Below are 21472 nucleotides of genomic sequence, written 5' to 3'. Positions count from 1 at the left end.
AACACACACACTACTTCTCATAGAGAGAGAAAAAATTGATGCAAGGATTTCAAAATGTACGACTGTGGAGGAACTTATTTCTTTCTCCCATAAGGAATTACAAACTAGCTCTAACGAAATTGGAAGTCATATTCAATTTGTCAAGAGGACGAGTAGAAAAGTAAGGAACTAAAACGCAGTTGATGAAGCCCATAAGAAAGGAAACATCTCCCATAGAGGTTAAAAAACGAATCACCTACTTATGTACGCAAAACTTCAAATTGTATGACGCATTTGATAGAAATACATCGTAACACCCGTCATGCACACCCAGTGATAACGCGAAACCTCTGGTATGAGTCAGAAGGACAACAGTGAACGCAGGTGAAGATTGAAACTGCAGGAAAAAAACCGCCAATTGCGTCGGTGACCAAGTAACAGCTCATTGGCGACAACGATTAAGTGACGCGGGGGTGGACGTTGGTAGTCGCGAATGAAATGAAGTGAACTCACGAGAAATAAATATGGGCGGTTTCTAGTCTCCGTTAGCTTCGAGTTGAATGATCCCCATTGAGAAGTCAAAACTAAAGCAAAAGTTTTGTAGAAAACATGGAAAGGACTCATTAGAACTACGAGACAAAGAAAAAGGACACCAAGGAAACCAAAGCTATCGACTGAGACTGATTTCCCCATCACCTTTGTTTAAGTCTAACCTTCTAGTTCCTTCTCACTTCCTGCCTTCAAAGCGATTTCCCTAAGAGCAAAAAAAGCACTCTAAAGGGAGAAAATGAAAAGGAAACTGTGGGTAACGAAAGGTAAGGAACTAAAGAGGTAAAGATGAAGAAAAAGGCAATACGAAATAAGAGGAAGACGAAAAAAGGCGGAGAAAAGTTCGTTCAACCATCAAATGATACAATCCTCACTAAAATCTTCGTTAAAAATGATGTAATAGGGAATTGACAAAGTTGGAATCTCTAAGTGAATAAACAGAAGTAAGAGTATAGTTTACAAATATAGCGTTGCAACGCTCAATCAATTTCTTCTAATAATGAAAGAAGACTTGTGAAACAGTGTCAGTTGCATCTGTGCTGCCAACGATGCAACTTGTGACGAAGGAAATCCGCAGCGTGATATGACTGTGTATGTGGGGCAGCTTCTGCTGCTTATATTACTTATATTGGATCGAGCGCAACCAAGGTTGCTTCACACGTCTCTGTCTGGATTAGTATGAATTTGGGCTTAGTTATGCTCAGAGTTGTGAACTATGTACTTATCTACCGCCATCTAATTGTGGATAAATACTATCATCTCGTGATAGACTGGCTTTAAGTTCTAACTTGCGCATGAATTCGAAGTTCTTAGGGAGCAAAAGCGATCTTTGCTGCAAATGAGTTGCGCTCAATTCAAAAAAGCTTCCCTGTTGCGTAAAATTAGATTTACCGTACCCTTTAAGTGACCCGCCCTCATGAGATGCACGATCGCATTGAGACCAGCACCGCTGACTTCCAGGGAACTGAAAAAGCGGGAGTATGGAGAGTAAAATGCAGCCTACTGAAGGTAAGTTTATGCAACACACAAATCCACCTGTCTTATCCAACGTGGAGGCATGTCTTACTACACGAAAAGATGTAATAAGATATGACGCAGTGACGTAATCTATTCAGAGAACCCAGAAGCAACGCCAGTAAATAGTTGATGACACAAACAAGCGCATTGTTGTCGTAGTCTTGGTACGAATAGCGGAAGGTACAGTAGGGTGTGGGCGGGCGCAGCGGCTGTGCCTGCGTCTCCTCCCACGGCGTCATTTCAGTGGCGAGAGAACATTGGCAGATGGACCTGACTATAAGAGCGAAGAGAGCGTTATGTTACGATTTTGATGTGGCCATGAAGATCGTCATGGTAAATTTTGAAGAAAAGAGGTTGAAATGGAAGGGGAAATTCAGTGAGAACATTGAGCACAAAGAAACGATAGACGGAATGGTATACATTGTGCCTGTTGGGAATTGTTTGACAGTAACAGAAAAAATCAGTTATGTGGTTTCGTGTCTTTCTTTCCCACTGTGGCCTTAATCCGAAAATAATAAATGGTGAATTCAAACAAATAACAACTTCAACAAACAATTCCGAAATTGAGGAACGGGATTGAGCGACAAGCTAACACTTTCCTTTTTAGAAAAAATAATGGACTGATGATCGATCGATAGCACATCCAAGCCATTGAAAGGGGATTATTGCCCTTCAAAGGTGTTTTCTCCACTATTGCATTACACAGAGTTATCAGAGAGCTCAGCAACCACAAACAATGAGCCCCAGAAGATCCTAGTAACTTTTATGATCACGGAAAATAGAAGGCTTAGTCAATGACAGTACTCGTACCAGTGAGAACGACCATGAGGATCATTATAGATAAGGACGAGTCATTACGGCTAGTACGTAGCATAAATCTTATTCGCATAAACTACGTTCACTTCGGTCTAATTTCGTTAAGAAATACGCGTTAGGATTATATGTAGCGTATCACAAAATTGATAATGTTGTTGCGATGCTGTTGTTGCGTAGTTTTCGAGGCTGAGCTTGATCACGCGCAATTCCCCCTAGTAATCAGGAAAATGACATGCGAAGCATCTTTCTGTGATACCATCTCTACAACCACGCATCTTATTAAAGGCATTACTCCACAAATCTGAGGTGGTACGGATTTCAGGTGAAGTATTCGTATACGGGATGGAAGACTATGGAGGGGGGTGATACCGTCCATTTCTTCCTAATTGTCGTAAAAAACGGCTCGGAGGATACGGCTTCAGGCGTTTTGGCGCACTATTTTCTGCAGGGAGTTCGATTGGAGCGCCAAAGCCTTGTGCGGCGCCGCATCTTCCGGGCCGTTTTTTACGGCAATTAGGAAGAAATGGACGGAATCAACCGCCTTTCCATAGTCTCCCATCCCGTATACGAATACTCCACCTGAAATCTGCACTCCCTCAGATTCGTGGGGTGATGCCTTTAAGCGACAAAGTGGGACCAATTCCATCGTTGCGCAACGTCCACAGTTGAACTAATATAATTGAATAAGCAGCAGGAATTGTCTCGAACTCACTGTCGCCCTCATTCTATTACCCGTAGTGAATTGCATCCTCGGATAGACCGGGCAATTTCCCAAAAATGTGTTCCAGAGTTATAAATGTGATCTCGTACTGGTGAACCACATGACTACTTCTGTACATTCGTATATCCAAAATCGTCGTGATAAGTTACTTTTGCTTAGTACGTGTGCTTATGGCACTGCAGCGTCATAACATCCTCATAACATGTTTACATGCATTAATAACGAAGAATTTTGTAGTAAACGGAAAAAAAGAATTAATGAGAGTTGTAGAAGAGCTGTATGGTGAAAGTGAAGTTGTGAGGGACGACAGTGACCGAAGGGAGCTACGAGAATCAACCAGGGCCGATCGATATCGACAAGCGGTTGAATAGGTGATGAAATATTCGCTCTACCACATATCATCGGTTTCTTGAGTTGCTTTTATTACTTCTTTAGTCTCATCAATCAGGTCTTCTGCATCGCTACGTGCATTGTGTTGGAAAAGATGAAGGATAAAGGATAAAGATTCCGTTTGGGATGCACCTCCACGTTCACTTCAATTCAGAATCGTTTGAGGTTCACGAACGTGTAACTGGCCTTTACAATGACTTGCGGTGGCTAGCCGATGTGTCAATTCAATGTTTTTATCCTCCCAGACAAGTCTGGTACCAATTTATCGACCCCGCAGGGATGAAAGGCCTGGTGAGCACTAGGGCGGATTCGAACCTCCGATCGATCGTGCAAGAAGCGGAACCTCTAAGCGCTACACAACACCTGCCCGTTGGAGTAGATATTTCTGCTAATTTTCGGCTGTTGAACATGATCAACTAACTTCAATTTGTTGCAACTCAAGAAGAAAGGGAATCAGCTGAACCAGCCTGAGAAGGTGCTCATTTCAGAGAAAAGAGTTGTTTCGTTCAAGAAGGAACGAAAATATCATTCTTCTTTAATAAAGAATCGTTCATCTGTATCAGTATGGTAAGAAGCTTACCATACTGATTCAGATGAACTCATGACGTACCAAGGCTGTGTGCAGTGCTAGTAGAAATCAGCTGGGAAGAATTTATTCGATTGCTATGGCAATTACTACGGGAGGTGAGATGTTTTACGGCAAAAATCGGCGAACGAAAAAAAAAAAACGAAGATAGGAATTGAACGACTGCGAACTTGTCAGAAACAGTTCGAATTAATTGGTTTGATCTAGCGTTCGTAAACGATTTCCTACCATATAATCTATTTGACACAATTTTTTCTTACTTTCTTAAAATTTCTTTCAGAATGGTTTTAGGTAACCTTATCATTTGATCTATCGACGAACATCATTAACAGATTCCGATGACCCGAACAGAATGGGTTACATTTTCCTCGCTGACCAATCCTGTTCACAAACGATTCAGAATTATACATTTCCGTAAATTTCCTAATCGGCCCTTCAAATCTCTCCTCTTTTTTCACTCTCATTCTTTATTAGTATTGGTATTGCTCACGTTTTTCCACATCCATAGTCTTTTTTACAGGAAAAAAATCTCACATACCGTTGAAATAGGAGACAGCAAGTGCTAAGAAGGGCAAGCAACTTGTACGTTGTCTTGTTCAGACGCGATGAAAAATCTTTGTGAGAAGAGATCAGTTGATGGATACCGGTGGTTGGGGAAAGGGACCTCCCCAAATCGTCAGGAAGTCGAGTTGGGGTGGTGAAAGTGTGATTAGAGAGTGGTCCGCTTAGCTCTCTCTCAACTCGAGCTACCTCAAAGCAGAACATGAATCTTTTTTTCTCAAAAAAAAAGTGATATTAATTACCTTATAATTTAAATAATTCACAGAAGATTTTTAAGAAATGGTCCTGATAAGCTAAATATGGGTGATCCTTTGAGGAAATACAACACCGTAGCTGTTGAAGAGATTTCAACAAAATGTAAGTAGATGAGTTGAGGATGGTTTATATAGCATATATAGTTTTTAAGGTTATTATAAATGATTAAGCATGATGAGTGTAAATGCACGTTCTTTAGACTACGCCGCCCATCACAATAACGATTAAATATAAATAGTACCTGCGTAATCACGTCAACGTTATCTTTTTGAGAACAAACGTAACGAAATGATTTTGATTACTACTAACAAAACAGAAGAGAATGAAACAATCACGTCAGGGCCATTTAGCCCCCCCCCCCCCCCCCAACCGTCTTTCTTTCAGGAAATTGTAAGATATGTATCTATGAGGGGACATAGAGTGATCAGTTAATCTTGTTTTCTTTCAGAATAGACTCTCCAAACGAATCCCTACCGGGAACCCTAGGGGCCATTGATGACAAGCGAAAAACAAATTAACGAGGAATTAGGGTGGCCAATCACTGATTCTGTTTTGATCTATTTGTGAAAAACTGGAAAATATTTGGCTAATCAAGGGCTACGTGTTCCTTAAATCAGCCATGAATCTATGGGTGAGTCTCCTTAATGCAATCCCATTTGATTAATTACATATGTCAATTAACTGGTTTTAATTTTGTTCTAATTCGTTAGTTTTCAATTTCTTTTACGCAGCGTATTTGAACGAAAAGAAGAGTACGTTGCTGTGAAAAAGGTTGCTATTGAGCAAGTCTTCCACAAGAAAAAAAAACGCTCCTGATTTCACAAAATGTACTCGATTAAAAGAACTAGCATGAAATTTCATACTTGGACAATTTCTTTAAATTTTTTTTTTGTCACTAAATTACAATTACGGATTTACAAGAATAGTTTATCTCCCCCCTCTTAGCTTCTCTAACTCTACTGGACCTCTTATTTTTGCTCCAAATAATTTCATTTTTTAGAAGAAGTTGGACTACTTTGTGGATACATACTTCTTTTTAATAACCACTTAGAAGTCGAAAAATTTTCCGCCTTTTTCGGAATGCAGTTACAGTCAAAGTGTGCTTATCCACCTCTTCATCTAAGATGTTGTTGCAAATTTTTTCACGTTTTCCAGGGATTTTTTTTCACATTCTTAAACACAGTAAATCTGGGATTTTGATCAACTTTGTTTTAGACGGAAGATCAGAAAAGCTCCACAGTGAAGTAGCTTACAGCAATAAGAAAATTCACTCCTTTCTCTAGAATTCAAATTTTCTGTCAAAAAAATAAATGAGGATAAGAGAACGAAAGTTATTCTTCAACATTTCATTTCATTTCGACATTTCGAGACAGAAAACAAGGTTGATAGTTGCAGACTTTACGTGACTTCTTTCTTGTAAAAACGTTACACATTACATTTCACGTTACATTGTTAGTGTTCCGAAAAATAGGACGGAAATTCGAAAAATTAACTGCAGCGAGAAACCTCTTAGTTTCTATATTTGTAAGTATGGAAATTTGATCATGCGACGATCCCGTGAGTAGATGATAGAAGTGAGCAAATTTAAAGAAACTTCAGCTGACCGTATGAACCCAAGAGATTGATTATGGTAATGATGATCGATTGGTGGTTCGAAGCATTTCCTATGCGCTACGATAGTAAGTGATGTTCGCAGGTCCGCTCTGCAAAAATCACTTTGCGCTTTTCTTACGATCACATCCTTGTCTCCCTGATTTTTCCTGTATTTAAGTGCAATACTCAAGGTTGGACCACATGACGATGTTATAGTCCCGTGTTCAATGAACCAAAACTCGAGCATCCTCTCTTGCTGCATCATATACTAATCACTCTACTCATGGTAAGAAAAGAACTTTTTGTTCTCTTCACTAGCATTCGAGATAATAGCACGAATTCTTCGACATAATGAGCACCATAAAAATATAAGATATTCGCGAAAATAACCACATCCTACGCATCATACTTCTGAGAAAACTCGAACTTTGCATTCAAAAGCAATCTAGAAATGCAAGTAGCTCGCGAAAATCAGTGGCTAGAAACATTTCCTTCTCTCTTTCTCCTTATTCATTTACATAGAACTCGGAAGTCAGATAGAACGAAAAAAACTTGATGAAATGTGTGGGTGCGGAAGAACAGGGAATAAATCCTGGCGGTCACACAATTCTGTGGTGTTTTACCTAAGTATTTGTCATGTGACTGTGTTTCCGTTCTGCAGCGAACTCGTGATTGACCCTGTGTCCTAATCAGCAGCAAAATTTTACAATATGGATGAGACTGAAAAAAGGAGACATTTCAGCAGTGAAGAGTAGCTGACCTCAGCTTAACCTAGGAGCCTACTATCCAATAGACTAAACGGAGCATTTTTTGAAGCCCTATTCTTTGTTCTGGAGCGGGTGTAGTGTAGCGGTTAGAGGTTCGGCTTCCTGCGCGCTGCGAGGTTCGAATCCGCGCTAGTGCTCACCAAGCCTTTCATCCATTCGGGGTCGATAAATTAGTACCAGACTTGTCTGGGAGGATAAAACCACTGACATGACACATCGGCTAGCCCCGCAAGTCATTGTATAGGCCAGTTACGCGTCCATAAACCTCGGAAGATTCTGAATTGAAGTGAACGTGAGGGGCACATCCCAAGCGGATTGATTGACGCCAGACACCTTATCCTTTATCCTTCATTCTTTGTTCCGGGCAAGGAGTTGCATTTTGATGAGGATTTGGTTTGTAAGAGGACGTAGCTACCTTTCTAGTAGAAATAGGGAACAAGATACATACACTCCAATAGTCGTATCCAATGTATCTTCAACTTCTTATGTCCTTAACTATTTTAGCAGGTTCCAAAGAATGTTGTTAAATTTAAACATATCTCTCATAATTCCTTCACTGATTCGTTCATCCCAAAGCGATGACTGGAAAATGTCAGCAGCTGAGAACAAGAATTCTCTTTTTTGATTTGGATTGTTAAAAACAAATTGTTATAACATTTATTTTAATTTGATCCAGAGAAAAATACTCTGTCCCAGCAGAGATCGTATCCATCGTCAATTATTCGAATAAAGTTTGAATTTTGCCATTCACATTGTTCTACTTTGGCTCTTTTTCTATGAGTTGACGTGTTGAAAGCATGGCAAAACTTCATAGGACAGGCTACATGCACTTCATTAAATCGCGCTACGCAAGTAATTGAAACGAACAGTGAGACGTACACCCACGCAAAGTGATTAAACGTATTGTGTTGAATGAATTATTTATTTAATGCTCCCGAATGGACTTTTCTAAGAGAATAATCGTTCGGAGAACTTAAATGAGCTGGTCATGAAAAAGAAAGTCGAACCTATACGTGTTCAATTAGTGTTCACATAAGTGCGATCTCAATGTTCTTATACTTCTTAAGAAATGCATGAACATATCCAAAATGTTCTGCAAATTTCAGCTACAAAGTTACTTGGGTTGCTTGGCTCCACATACTTTCGGAATCCGAAGGCTTGAACAGAACTTTCACTATTATAGTTTATAGTTTTGTTCTTTACTGCTTTATCGTCACTTCGACGCTGCCACACCCTTCCCGACAGAGAAGGCCATTTGAGGACAATAATGAAAGAGAATGAAATGAGTGAACAGCGCAAGAGTGATTTGGTGGCTAAATACAGTCCCTTACAAATATTATTACCCATGGCTCGGAATATTTCCAAAAGACTGTAGTGTCAACAGAAAAGAACGGTGGGGAGAGATGGGAACGAAGACTGCTTTGAAGCACACCAGGACATCAGCACCTAGCAAATGTTGAAGTGTAACCATTAGACTGACAACTTGACTTGCCTAAGCAACTGCCTCATTGCTGTGGTTTAATTACTATGCTGGAGTGTGCGATAGATGTGCTTATCCAACTGCAGGTGAACATATAACGGCCATAGGTGTTACAGTTTATTACCAGCCAAAAATAGAGCCTGCTAATGAGTCCTGCCTTCTGGGTTGCGTTCGCTGTTTGTGTGAAAACTTATGTCGATTACTGGAGGCACATTTATTAACGATGTCTCAAGACATGTCGTCGGCAGGATTATTTGATACAGCTCTGGGATAACCATTAGTCCACCTAGAAATAAAGAGGCTTAGAACACTGCAGTGCGGTGAGAGTTTCTGAGAAAAAAGCACTGTTAAACTGTTTCACTTGGTTCACTTTTGCCGAATGCGTGCAGGCAATTTGTGACACATCACTGGGATACAATTATGATTCTTCCAACTTGAAGTCGACATATGGCGTTTCCTCCAATGTCTACTTCCAAAGAATGACCTTTCCAATTCCAAAGATCTACTATGGTGTAGGTAACGACATCAATTTGGAAGCATACTTCTATTGAAAGCCAACAGTTACGATTTAGTTTGGACCACCACTCAGATCGGATTGCAGAGACGAGTGAAACTAGTGAGGATCCCACCTCACTGCAACTACCGCCTCCGCCGCGTCGCTTCAAACATAGCCGCTTACACAACTCCGCCAGCATTACCCGTACTCTTTTCTTTTTGCTTTTAAAGCTCTTTCAACATTTTTTTCGGATAGCAGAACATAGAATGGATAGAAATACGTATTCGCAGTAAATTTTTCAAACTCCAATTGTGCATTGTTGTTCCTTGTTTGTTTCTCTACGGGCCCTTCTAGGATCCTAGTTCGCAATGATTCAATTTTTTTTTTCTTGCGCAGTAATTCGCGCAGTTATTCGAATAGCATCTGTTTTAATCGAAGCCATATTGAAACATCCAAAATGTGTCCTTTAGGAAAGCTGGTTAAAAGATCTTAGAGGAGCCATAGGAGTAGAGCAGAAGACAAAAATAGAAGGAAATGACTCTGCTAACAATTAGGACCTTATTCAGGATCTATTACGCGAAAAGAAAAGTCAAAAAAAGAGAGATTTGAAGTTTTCCGCGTTATCAACCAAGTGTTAGTTGGCTGCTGCTTTACATGCTACCCTACTGGTCCTTTCTCACTGCGTGTAGTTCATCCTTATATTTTATATCACTTCTCTTCAAATAAAAAAGAATAGAAGCTTTTGCGCGAAATTGGTGTGGTCGCCACGATGAGTGTTCAACTCCCGCACCTCCATACCGTAAGTGGACGGGCTCATCGTTACGCCCAACTAAGAGGGCCGGGGTTTGAGGTCCTGTTGACCCTAATAGATTGCGTTCTTTTGCTGTAATACTCCAGACAGCAGCATGAACCCAAAGTTCAACTCAGCTAATCCTAAGCCAGTTCCAGAATATCATAAAACGAACACTGGCGTGTCACAATCTCTCGAATCGATATCCAAGAAGATCTAGTATGGTTCCGAACAGGATTACTGGAGTATCTAGTTTAAAAACACCGTTGATTTCAGGTCATTTTCCAACATTAATAATCATCGATCTCGCCTCACTTTTCTATCGCGTATAAGATGCACGGTAGGCATGTATCTTGGTCTCCATTTTCTTTTCTTTTCTTTCTTCTCGGATTCTTCTTTTCCGAGTTCTTTGCTTCATCGATCGCAAGTTTCTTACTTATTGTACTTCAAATACATCCATTTATGATTTCATGATTTTATTCGCTTAGCTTTTAATAATTTAATTTTCGTGTATGGTTCAGAGTTGTGTCTCATCAAAACTTACTGGGCAGCCCATATGACGTTGGTTTAAGGTCACCCTCTAACAGCCACAGGAACTCACGGATTGCAATCAAAGTAGGAAGAGCAGTTAAGATAATAATCGAGATAATTTCTTCGGGAACGTATGCAAACGAACATCATGATGCTGCGCATAGTGTTTTTATCGAAGAATTTCTTCCCCAATTTTTCTTCGTAAGAATTGAGCCCCACCAACGTGGCTACGACGGCAAAATGACTTCCTAGTCAGAATTCCTTAATTTCGTGGTTCTCAGTGCTCCAAAATTTCGCATTTCTCCGTTATCTCAGGCAAGATTCGAAAAGTCTAAGATTACATATTCTTGGATATTGATTTAACGCTGCTTCTCCAATTTTCGGCCTTTCCCACTTCAAAGTAAAAGCGTGAACAACGTAAGGAAGCAAAATGTATTGATTCATCAATGACGTTTACAAGAAAAAACGCAGCTCAGGTGAATAATTCCATAATGAAGAGATCAAGGTAGCGCTGTTGCGTCCACATCCACCACTTCTCTATTTATTGCTTGCGTAAAATTTTGCCTAATTCCGAGGATTCATGGAGAAATGTAACACCAAGCAAACAGGTCCCCTCGCATGCTAACCGGTTTTAAAATGTGGAAGGAGCAAGGCACATGCATAAAATAGACAGTTTTATTTATATACTGCTTGCTACAAATCTTTTTGGAGTCGAAATTTCTTTCTTACATATTTTTCATGATACGAACATATCTGTACTACTTTCTGGATCTAATTGTGTTGTGGCACAGTTTTGTTTTGTATAATATAATGCAATTATTTTCGAAAGAGAACTTTTCAACTGATGCATAGAAGTGAAGTGTATGTAGTAAGTTTCCGTGTGAAGAAGGTGTCATTTTTGCCATTTAATGAGCTTGCTTATTCTATTTGGTATGACGGGGGTAATAAAGGGTAGTGCTATATTCGCTACGTATTTATTTTTCATCGAAAATGTGAGAACAACCTGTGGCGTGGTGGTGAATGGCTGCAAAATCCTAGGTGGACCTCTATTTGATGGATATCGCTCGGGAAAATAGTTTACATTAGAGTCTTGAAAATCGGATATTTCACTTTCTTTCTGTTCTATGAAAAAGTTAAGTTCCTGTGCCTTTGAAAAATAACATAAATTTGCAATAGCTGCCCTACATAAATGCTGCTGAATTCTTGAGTTTCTAGGGGAGGAGGTTTCGGTTCAGCTTAGGACACAACTAATTGGTTATTTGAACAGTTGAAGCTACAAACTACACAACTACAAGCTACAAAAACACAACTGCAGATCCACGTAAATACATACGTAGATCTGTATTGGTACGTAAATACAGTAACGTTTCTGAGCCTAAGCGAGAAAACAATGGAGCCCACATGAATTTCGAAATCTACTCAAAAGGTTTGTTCTTAGTAAATGTTTGGTGCTGTTGAGACCTGCCAAAGGACATCAATGTACGCAGTTGAAATTGGGAATTGTAGTCTGGTAAAACCTTTTAAGTAAGGGTAGCGCTAGCTCCAGATCTGCCAATTAGACCAAAAATTCCGAAGAACAGTATCCATATATCTGCATATGCGAGGAAAAATGGGATGGAAATGTTACCATGAAATGAAACAAAATGAAGCTGCTTAAGGTGTGTTATCCAATATTGTTTGATTGGTTTGCTAACCAAACTCAGGGCAGTGACACTTCGCTGCGGATCTAGCCATTTGCTGGATAAATATTTCTAGTGCTATTGCGAATGGACATGTATTGTCTATGTGAGGGCATTCATTTGCAAATTTTCACTGGAGAGCAATGCACATGACCCAGGCCCATTTATCCGTCAAGACGCATTTATCCACTTGGACAAATTATCATGGATAAAGGTACGAAACTAAACTGTATCGTTTCAGCATCTAATTTTATCTACGACAGCAGCAATTAGGCATGATAGAACAGAAGAGGAATTGCCAGAAGTTTGTCTCACTCTGTTGAAAGGTGAAGAAAAGCAAGAAAAATACATTTAGAGAGGCCACATCCTTAAATGTAGCCTATTCCTGCGAGATTTCAACTTTTCTAGCAGAGAAAAGAGAGAACTGGAGCACTGTTTAAATGAAGAAGCTATGTTTGGAAGTGCCTGCTTATCCACGCCTTGAAAGAAACTAGTAACTGAGAGCCTTTTGAACCGTGGAAGAAATAGCAGAAGAGATGATGAAAGATTTCACGAAAACGATTACGGTAATATGACAATAATCAAGAGTAATTCATGTCCTGCACGGTGGTTTATCTGCAAACTCTAGAAACAAACATAGGCTGTAGGAACATGTGCTTATATGTTGGTACTATGAGAGAAATTAGATAAAATATTAGATAGATATACGCAGATAAATTTTCTTTAAAAAGAACTTTTTACCGCAGAAGGCAACGCTAATTTCAATGTGGAGGACAACTAACTGCACAGCAGGTGACTGGACCAGTACTGGATGAATGGTGAGGTCCTTCATATATCCCGACGTGGGCGGGGACCCGAAACCCGAATTTCATTACGCCTCATGGGTCGATGTGGTGTTGTCGACCGTGTTTGTGTGGGTCCGTGTGTGTTTGTTCATATTGCGTCACGTTTTAGCGCATAATTTCGTCTAGTAATTTAATTCGTAATTGAATTGGACACGCGTGCTGCACTTGGTCGTCCAGCTCACCGCCCGACCCACACCATCCCGCCCTCATGTGCTTCCTCTCTGAATGCAACAGGATGGTTTTTGATCGAAGAATCTGCCTTAACTCAGGTGAACAATCGAGTTAGTGTAGCGTAAATGCACATACGCTGTTGTCACTTCCGCGGTAAACTCGTCCGACATTTCCGTTTTTCGATTCGTAACCGCTCCTTTGAAGAATTGCATTACATTGGACGCATCCGATATAGACTGGTCCACACTCAAGTGTTCTTTATTTAAATGCCTTTCACAAATATGACGTTCACAAATAGCTACCTACATATTTGTGAACGTCATTCTGGCCCCCGTATATTTGGCTAGGTAGTATCCTTATGACGTCAACGACGAGATCTTGAGCATTATTCGGTTCTCGATGTGCTGCAATAGGGGCCGTACGACCTAAAGGTTATGACGCTGATGACGAAACCACAAGCTGTGGATTTCCTTTGAAACGATTTTTTTGCTCAACATCTAGAAAGCTGGAAAAGGAGCATGAATGAGTTCTTGTCTATTTTTTGAGCTGTACTTTTGAGCTTTTTGAGTCTTCTGCGAGTGGAACTGTTCAAGACGGAAAATCAGGGTGTTAAAAATCTTAAAGGCGAAAAAGGTGTTATATAGCTGCTAACACTAATATATTACGTTTCGTAACCAAGGGATATTTCTAAGTGCAGCCGTTAATCGGGGAAATCTTGTTTGGGTTATTAGCGCATCAGAAAAGAACAAGCAAATTTAAAATGTTTTCAAGAGGTTGATTATTTAGAGAAGAAGAAGAAGAAGAAGAAGAAGAGAAGAAACAAGTTCACATTAACACTACCGCTAACAATAATTTTGGAAGATCTTCGCAGAATCCGAACTAAAGAGAGGAAGCGAAATCTTTGTCTGGAGAGCGTTCATGATAGTTTTATCTGCGTAGGGTCCGTCAAAACATTACGGTTAAAAGATAAAAGAGATAAAGTCACTGGTGTATTAATCCGCTTGGGATGCTCCAACGCGTTTTACTGCAATTCGTTGAGTCTTTGGAACACGCCCTGGCCCATACAATGACTTGCGGGGGCCAGCCAATAATCAAAGCAGTGTTTTGATCCTCCCACACTTTACGGTTGGTGATTAATAATCCATAACTTGTAATAAAACAATATTTTATTATTGGTTGACTTACGAGTGCTACTTCCAAAAAAACTAAATCACGAAAAAACCATAAGGAAATTTTGGTTGTGAATTTGAGAGATCTGGGACTTTCACGGAATCAATGTAGCCATGAAGTACGCATTTGGCAAAAGTTTTTCTTCTAAAATCTCGGCCAAATCAGATAAGTAGTACGGTTTTAGATTATCTTCTACAGCTCATTAGTTTTTAAGTTTGCTCCATCTGAAAGTTTGGGTAGTGGTCACACATGGAATGCCGCCGTTAGCAACATCTCCAATCCAATCGTTTTTTTTTAAGACTCAGCTGAAACGCATGTATTGCACTACATGCGGGGGCCCAGATGATAGCTGTCTGTGACGCAAGACTCAAGAAAAAACAGAGGAAATCTACATAAACCCAATACTTCTCGAAGCTGGCCGTCTTCTGACTCAACAACTCATCCGAGATAAGCGCTCGGCTTACTCAAAGCGCAAAGATCATTGGCACTGCTCTGACGTCATTATTTCTCTGCTGGCTGGAATGCGCTACCGGTGTGACCAAGTATGGTCGAGCGGCGTCAGCTTGCCATTCGACAAGGTTCACTACACAATGTTCGAGGAGATCGTCCAAATGAGAGCGCGTAAGGGCAAACATGACATCAGACTATACCTGCTCTACTTCATTCTTCATTCATTTTTACTGCAATAATGGCTTGTGGAAAACGTTCAACAGTGGAGGATCTTGGAAGGTCGAAAATTCTGACATATTACAAAACTCTCTGAAACATGGTTGTAGAATGGTGCAAATTGGCCCGCCAGTGAAATGTATTTCTCAGATTGCAGAATTTTCCTAAATTCAAATTATAGTAAAACGTCCTGAACATCCCACCGTCTTAGGACCTATAGTCTGTTTAGATATTTCCATATCAAGCAGGAATTCATTTAGTGGAAATATTTGAAATAAAAACGAGAAGGTAAGTTTGATTTCGCGGCGACAACATAAGAAAACCGAAAGAAAACAGCGCAATTCATACATAAAACAAACAACATGTAATGAATATGTAAACTGAAACACGAAAGAACCTCAAAGCATCCAATTCCAAAATTTCTGCACATTTCAAGACAAGAAAGAGAGAAAATTTGTGAAGAACATAAGTAGTATAGTATCGGACATTTTCTCTCAACATGAAATAGTTTCCTGCTTTAATTTCACCGTCCACTCTGACTCCCAATTTTCTATGCTTTATTTTACTCACTCCTTTTTTCATAGCAGTTCATTTGCATAGCAAAAGTAACACAAAGAGAGACATATTGAAACTTTACATCCAAGTGTAGAAAAAGACTTTTTATTGTTTGTCTTCTTTATACATACAAATGTTCACTATATGTATGTGCCGGAAATAATTGAAACCAATTGCTTATGGGAAAAGAATCATCTTCGAATGAGTACGATAGTCTGCAGATTATCCCTTCAAATGACATACGACCAGTACTTAGTTTCTTATTTTTGCTGACATGCTAGTGGGAGGTGCATAGAATAGGATTTTGAAAGTCCGTAAGTTTTCACTATTACTCAACTATCGTAGCCAGAAAGAAAAGGAGTTGGAGATGTAATGGGAAGCGAGAGAAAGTCGAATTTGACTACTTCCGTCGGCTTTTGTACCCATTCAACTAGATTTTTTTCTCTAATGAAATGAGGTTTAAAATCTTATTTGGGATTTTCTGGCAGAAGATGATGAAATACGAACAGAAACAATGTCTTGATTTATGTGCGATTCTTATAAAAGAGTTTCAGGAAAGGCTTGGAGCTGTTCTTTCTTTTCTTCGCATTGGATAGAAAAGAATGATGAAAAAGGATTGAAAGTTAATATTGGAATAATGAATCGGTTGCAGAATACGGAGGTGAATGTTTGGCTCTTGAGTGCATACTAGAAACTAGTCAAAATAGATGTCAGTTAAGATCAAAAAAAGGTGAAGAATTTTATTTGCCAACTAACGCGCCCTACCAGAAAATGCCTCATTTTTTAGGATCTTTGACCACTTTTTCCTACCCTCTGCACTCTAGCTTGATTGCGTTCTCTAGTTTATCGAATATTCTACAATAGTCACTACTCTATGACGTATTCGAAAGAATTCATTCGTAAACGAAAGCAGACAGCGTTTCTGTGTTCTACAAGCACTAAAATATGTCCAACGTTGCCTCAAAGTCCGGTGAACAATCAGGTAATTTGAAAACATCGTCTAAATTAAACGTGGATCGAGAGCACCTAGAGGACGGGTGCTAAAATAAAAATGTATTTAACAATGGTTCTCGAGAAAAATGGAAATGTTTCAGAATGTTTACATTTTTCGGAGAAACTCCAATAACTTTTCATTAGACGTTCGGACACACGTTACATTTTTGTACATTGTTTTAGTATAAGAAATGTTTTTTGGTCGGTATTAAAGATTGTACTTGAGTCTAAAATTCTGTCATCACAACAGGAACATTGCAGATCTTTTCAAAAAAACTTAAACCGATATTATTTCTACATCTTCTGCTTCGCAAAATTTGAAATTTTTGTGGAATTCGAAATTTTGTACACTATGACCACTTTGCTTCGACTTTCAGCAGATAAGTAATATAATATATCAAACTGCAAGATGTGTATTCTTCATTTAAAAAAAAATGCAGAACGTTCGTCATCATGGAGAAATCATCCAGAAGAAGGTTCAGAAAAAAGTGCTTAAGGAATTTGTGGAGATATGGATGCGCATGTATTTTTCCTAAAATCTCTAGACATTTCTCGACTTCCTCCTTATCACCGAAGTCAATTTCATGCGCTTTGAAGCCCCGTATTATTAGGATCTGGATAGCGCAGCTGGTGCGATTTCCAGAGCTGGCATGTTTGAAAGTTTAAGTGATTTAAATATAGCGTTAGCAGAGAACAATTTTCCCAATGCTGGGTCATGCTCAATAGTAGATGGAGTTCAGGATTTCGCTTACAAACAAAAAGCATCTCCTTAAAAATCCACAAAGGAGAAGCATCACGAAATCTTACTTTACTTAAGTCATTGCACTACACAGGCGATGAGGATCTCACTTTATGCACCCTTATTTCAACGTTTACACAGGTGATATTAGTTGATTCGACAGAAAGTCTCACTGGTCTTGTACTGCTGAGACCTAAAACTGTAATACCTGTAGACTAGTTCCTGAACTTTATCTACTACCGCAAAAAACCAAACGTTAAAAATTCCGTCGTACGCTAAGCATAGAAAAAGAAAGCGCTCAAGAGAGTATTTTTGTTTTGCTTCAGTTATGAATATTCTAATTGGGAAATCTTGTTTCATTAATGTTTGGATGTTCTTGTGATTCCCTCTACTATCACACCCACTTCGTTGTCCTCGTTTGTCAGAGATATTGAATGAAATAAATGCTGTACTAATAACACAAGTCAAAGTACTTCATTTTTGTCATTTCTGTATTCCGCAATTCAACTTAGCGCTAGACGCTTTGTGTTGTTTAAATGACTACTAGTCATTTAAACCGAAATCATGAAAATTATTACTAGTGTAATAATTTCCATGATTTCGGTTCTTTACTTGTTCGTTCACTCGTTTTCTTTCATTTGGTATCTAATTGCATTCATTTACCCATCGAATTCATCCTTTCGTTCACTCATTCACTCATTAGTTCATCCATCTAACAATTTATACATCACCACATGCTTAACCTTTCGATGTCTTCAACAGGTGACTGTGCCACACTCACACCTAACTTGTATTTCAGATGCCTTGTCATCAATTCAAGTATTGTTTACTTTTATATCCACCCACCATCGTCTCTGTTTCAAGGTTTTTCTTGTCCAACTAGTCGCTGCCGTTGTTTTTAAATGACTGTTAAGTAACCAAAAATATTGCATTAAAATCATTAGTACTATTAAAGTCCATGCGTGGGTGACGGAAGTTAAAAGAGAGGACAGCGGGCGGATGGACGCGCCAAAGACGGGTGTGGGATACACCAGATTCAAATGGGCCAACGGACAGACAGACAGATGGAGACCTGTCATCCAGCGAGAAGCTTGCTAGAAGTAAGGATGACTGGGCGTCGTTGTTCGCAGTTGATTTAACAATCCGGAAATGTGGTGACGGTTTGATGTCAAGTCGAGCGTACATACTACACGCACCGCACTCGCCACCCGTGGTTAACCACGTTCAGAATCATCGTGTGTAAATAACAACAACGACAACAAAAATCACAACAACAATTCATGAGCTCGTAAAATTTCTGGGGGTGGATTTTGAAATTTCCTTCATACGACGTCATGGAACCGCCCACGCTATGCATAATGGGATGTGCATGTAAGCATGTAAGTAATTTATTTGATGGAATTTTTGAGAGACTCTTTTTTCGTGGAGAAAAAAAAATTGGCGTACTGAATGAATGACAATGGCTTTTGATGTGTAGAGAGAAGATTAACTACAGGCTACAGTGTTGTCCCTTGCGGAAGGTAGTGAAACTGTGACATGAGAAATATTGTTTTTTTCTTGAATAATGCTCTACGCCGCCGAGTCTTCGTAGCAAACGAACGAATTATATTGAGCCTTGATCACTACTTGATAGCTGCTGATTATCTTCGCCTGAATGATGCTTTCCGCTTTCTCCATCGAGAACTATTCAAAGAAAGAGGGCTGTATGCTAAATGCTCGCAAATAAGTTTATTTTCGTAGTACCTAGGGATTTTTAGATCCATTGAATACTTGAAACAAGGTACAAAGGGTTGGAGGAATATCAAGATCCTTTCAAGAGTTCTGTATGTGAATACTCCAGAACAGGAAAATGAAGTTCAAGTGTACAAATCGTAAAATGCATATAGTGCATTTCAGTTTCGAAAAAAAATATACTATAAAAATTTAACTATTAAAATCTCACTATAACACTGGCAAGGCACATGTATTCAATATTACAGTTCCATTCTCATTCGTTTTTTTTTCGAGAAATTCTTGAAAGAAAGACGAGAAATCCAGAACATCTTTCTCCGTGACAGTTCCAGAGAATTTTTCGGAGAAAGCTTTTTTGGTGATATGCAGAGAATCATTCAGGGATTTTAAAGTAATTTATAGTGGAATCATGATAGACAGTCTTAAAGTTCAAAAAAAGTATTGAATATGTCCGAGTAGGAGAAGTAACGTGATTAAGCTGTTCTCCGGGACTCATCACCGATTATAAACGGCTTTTCGACGCATGCCAGAGTGAATTTGCTCTAAGCGACTATGACCATCATCTAATTACTGTCGGACTTCTCTTTTTTTTTCTCCAAGGTGGAGGTTCTTCACATCTTCCCAAATGTACCGAATTGTTTACCGGGAATTTTGTTTTCCTAATTACATCAGGGAGGATTTTCCTCTTTTGAATGGATAAAAATCAGAAGCGATAATTCGTTGAATTGAGTTCTTTGACTTAAAGGACACTTTTGGAAATTTCTTTCACTTAAGACATTAGAAGAGTGTAACAAGAATAATAATATAAACTGACTCAGCTCTAACATCAACTATTATAAGGAGATATATTTAAAATTTCTATTTATTAGCTTCTATTCAATGTTTTGCTTGCTCCGGCATGTTCTTAAGCCGTACTTCATTCATTTACAATAAGGCGATCTAAGAACCACTTATTTCAAATCAAGCCACTTAAGATTCTTTATAAAAACGCCTGGTACTGTAGGTATACTGTAGGCGTGAAAAACGCAAGCGAATGCCTTTTTGCGTTGAAGAAGCATGTGTTTTCACCATTTCTGGCACCGCTGTTTGAGCACCGCACTTCAACTGCGTCACCATTTTGAAAAAAACGAACTACTTGCGAGGACAGCCCCACGGAAGAAACTGAGTGGAATGCGAGCACTAAATAGGACGGCAATCGAGAGATACTGAAACATCTTAATGCAAGTGCTATGACGAAACAACTGGTGATTGTTTCCTTTTCCACACCTTGGAAAGCATAGGATATACTATAGTTTGAACCCCTCCATTTTCCTTCCCGTCACCCTCGCGGAACATCTCGCCAGTATTTTCAGAAAAATTATGGATTCGGATAGGACCGTTATCGGACTACTTGTCATCATCGTAGGGGATCATGGATGGATTAAGGTCTAAGGCAAAGCCGTACATTAACACCTTAATCCAGAATGATCTATTGTGCGTTGTGGAATTAGGAGCTTGTTGAGAGATTGATGAATGCAGGATAATGAGTTGAGTCCGGTAGTGTCTGAATCAATTTAATAAGGATGAAGGAAGGAATATAAGTGGATTAGCCCGAAATGTGAGGAAATGAGTAACAGGAGTGTGGTGGGTGTGTTGTGCTGCTTATGTGCTCAATTTCTACCACTGAAACTCAAAAGGTCTAAAAAATGTACCGATATCACAACCAACTTATCTGTGATCCTACTGGTATATCCAGTCATATCTGATTTGACATCTGTTCATACTGTATGCTAGATTAACACTAGATTTTAAAAAATGTCGGTAGCATTGAAAACGATGAGAAATACAGGGCTAGTGCGGAAATTGAGGTCTGACTAGCAAAAAAAATTGCAGGCAGACTCGTTTCCTAAGAAGTGTAGGAGACGTAGCTCAAATTATTTACAGCGTTACAAAACTCGGATTTCTTGCGACTGAAGCGAAGGTTTTTGCGAAGTGAAGGATTTTTGAAGCGGTCATAAGGAGTCGTTTAGGGATTTTCATCATTTTCATTTCATTTTACTACAAAGCATCCTTATTTAGACTAAATGGCTGTTCAACTGTTACCAGTTTCAATTTGATACTCATGCTAGCCAATTATTTCGGATCAAGAATCTGGACAAATCCGAAAAGAAATTATCGTTGTCGCTATTTACGGTTTTTGAGGGCATTACAGATTTGACAATTTTTTTTCTCAATTTCTCTACCTTTCAGTAGTTGCTGATCTGTGGAGCAAAGCTGCATAGGCTAACGATTGACGAAAACTGGTGGCTACAACTCGGAAGTACACATTGCAGACATGTGCCAAACTAGGTCTAAACAGGTATGAGGGATAAGCTACTGGGAAAGATTATCATCGATGAACAACGAAAGAATG

General features: G+C 39.2%; 1 protein-coding gene across 1 annotated transcript; it reads left to right on the top strand.

Annotated features, from left to right (window-relative positions):
• Nucleotides 1-13263: 13263 nt before the first annotated feature.
• On the top strand, nucleotides 13264-19224 carry RB195_012504 (uncharacterized protein; the record flags this gene model as incomplete). The annotated part of the gene is made up of 3 exons (XM_064194392.1): nucleotides 13264-13324; nucleotides 14013-14166; nucleotides 19107-19224. The coding sequence occupies 3 exons, from the start codon at nucleotides 13264-13266 to the stop codon at nucleotides 19222-19224; spliced, it is 333 nt and encodes a 110-aa protein (XP_064051975.1).
• Between the last annotated feature and the right edge of the window lie 2248 nt (nucleotides 19225-21472).

Source organism: Necator americanus, chromosome III (assembly GCF_031761385.1).
Source record: "Necator americanus strain Aroian chromosome III, whole genome shotgun sequence".
Classification (NCBI taxonomy): domain Eukaryota; kingdom Metazoa; phylum Nematoda; class Chromadorea; order Rhabditida; family Ancylostomatidae; genus Necator; species Necator americanus.
Note: the sequence above shows the minus strand (reverse complement) of the source record. Positions and strands in the feature narration are given on the sequence as shown.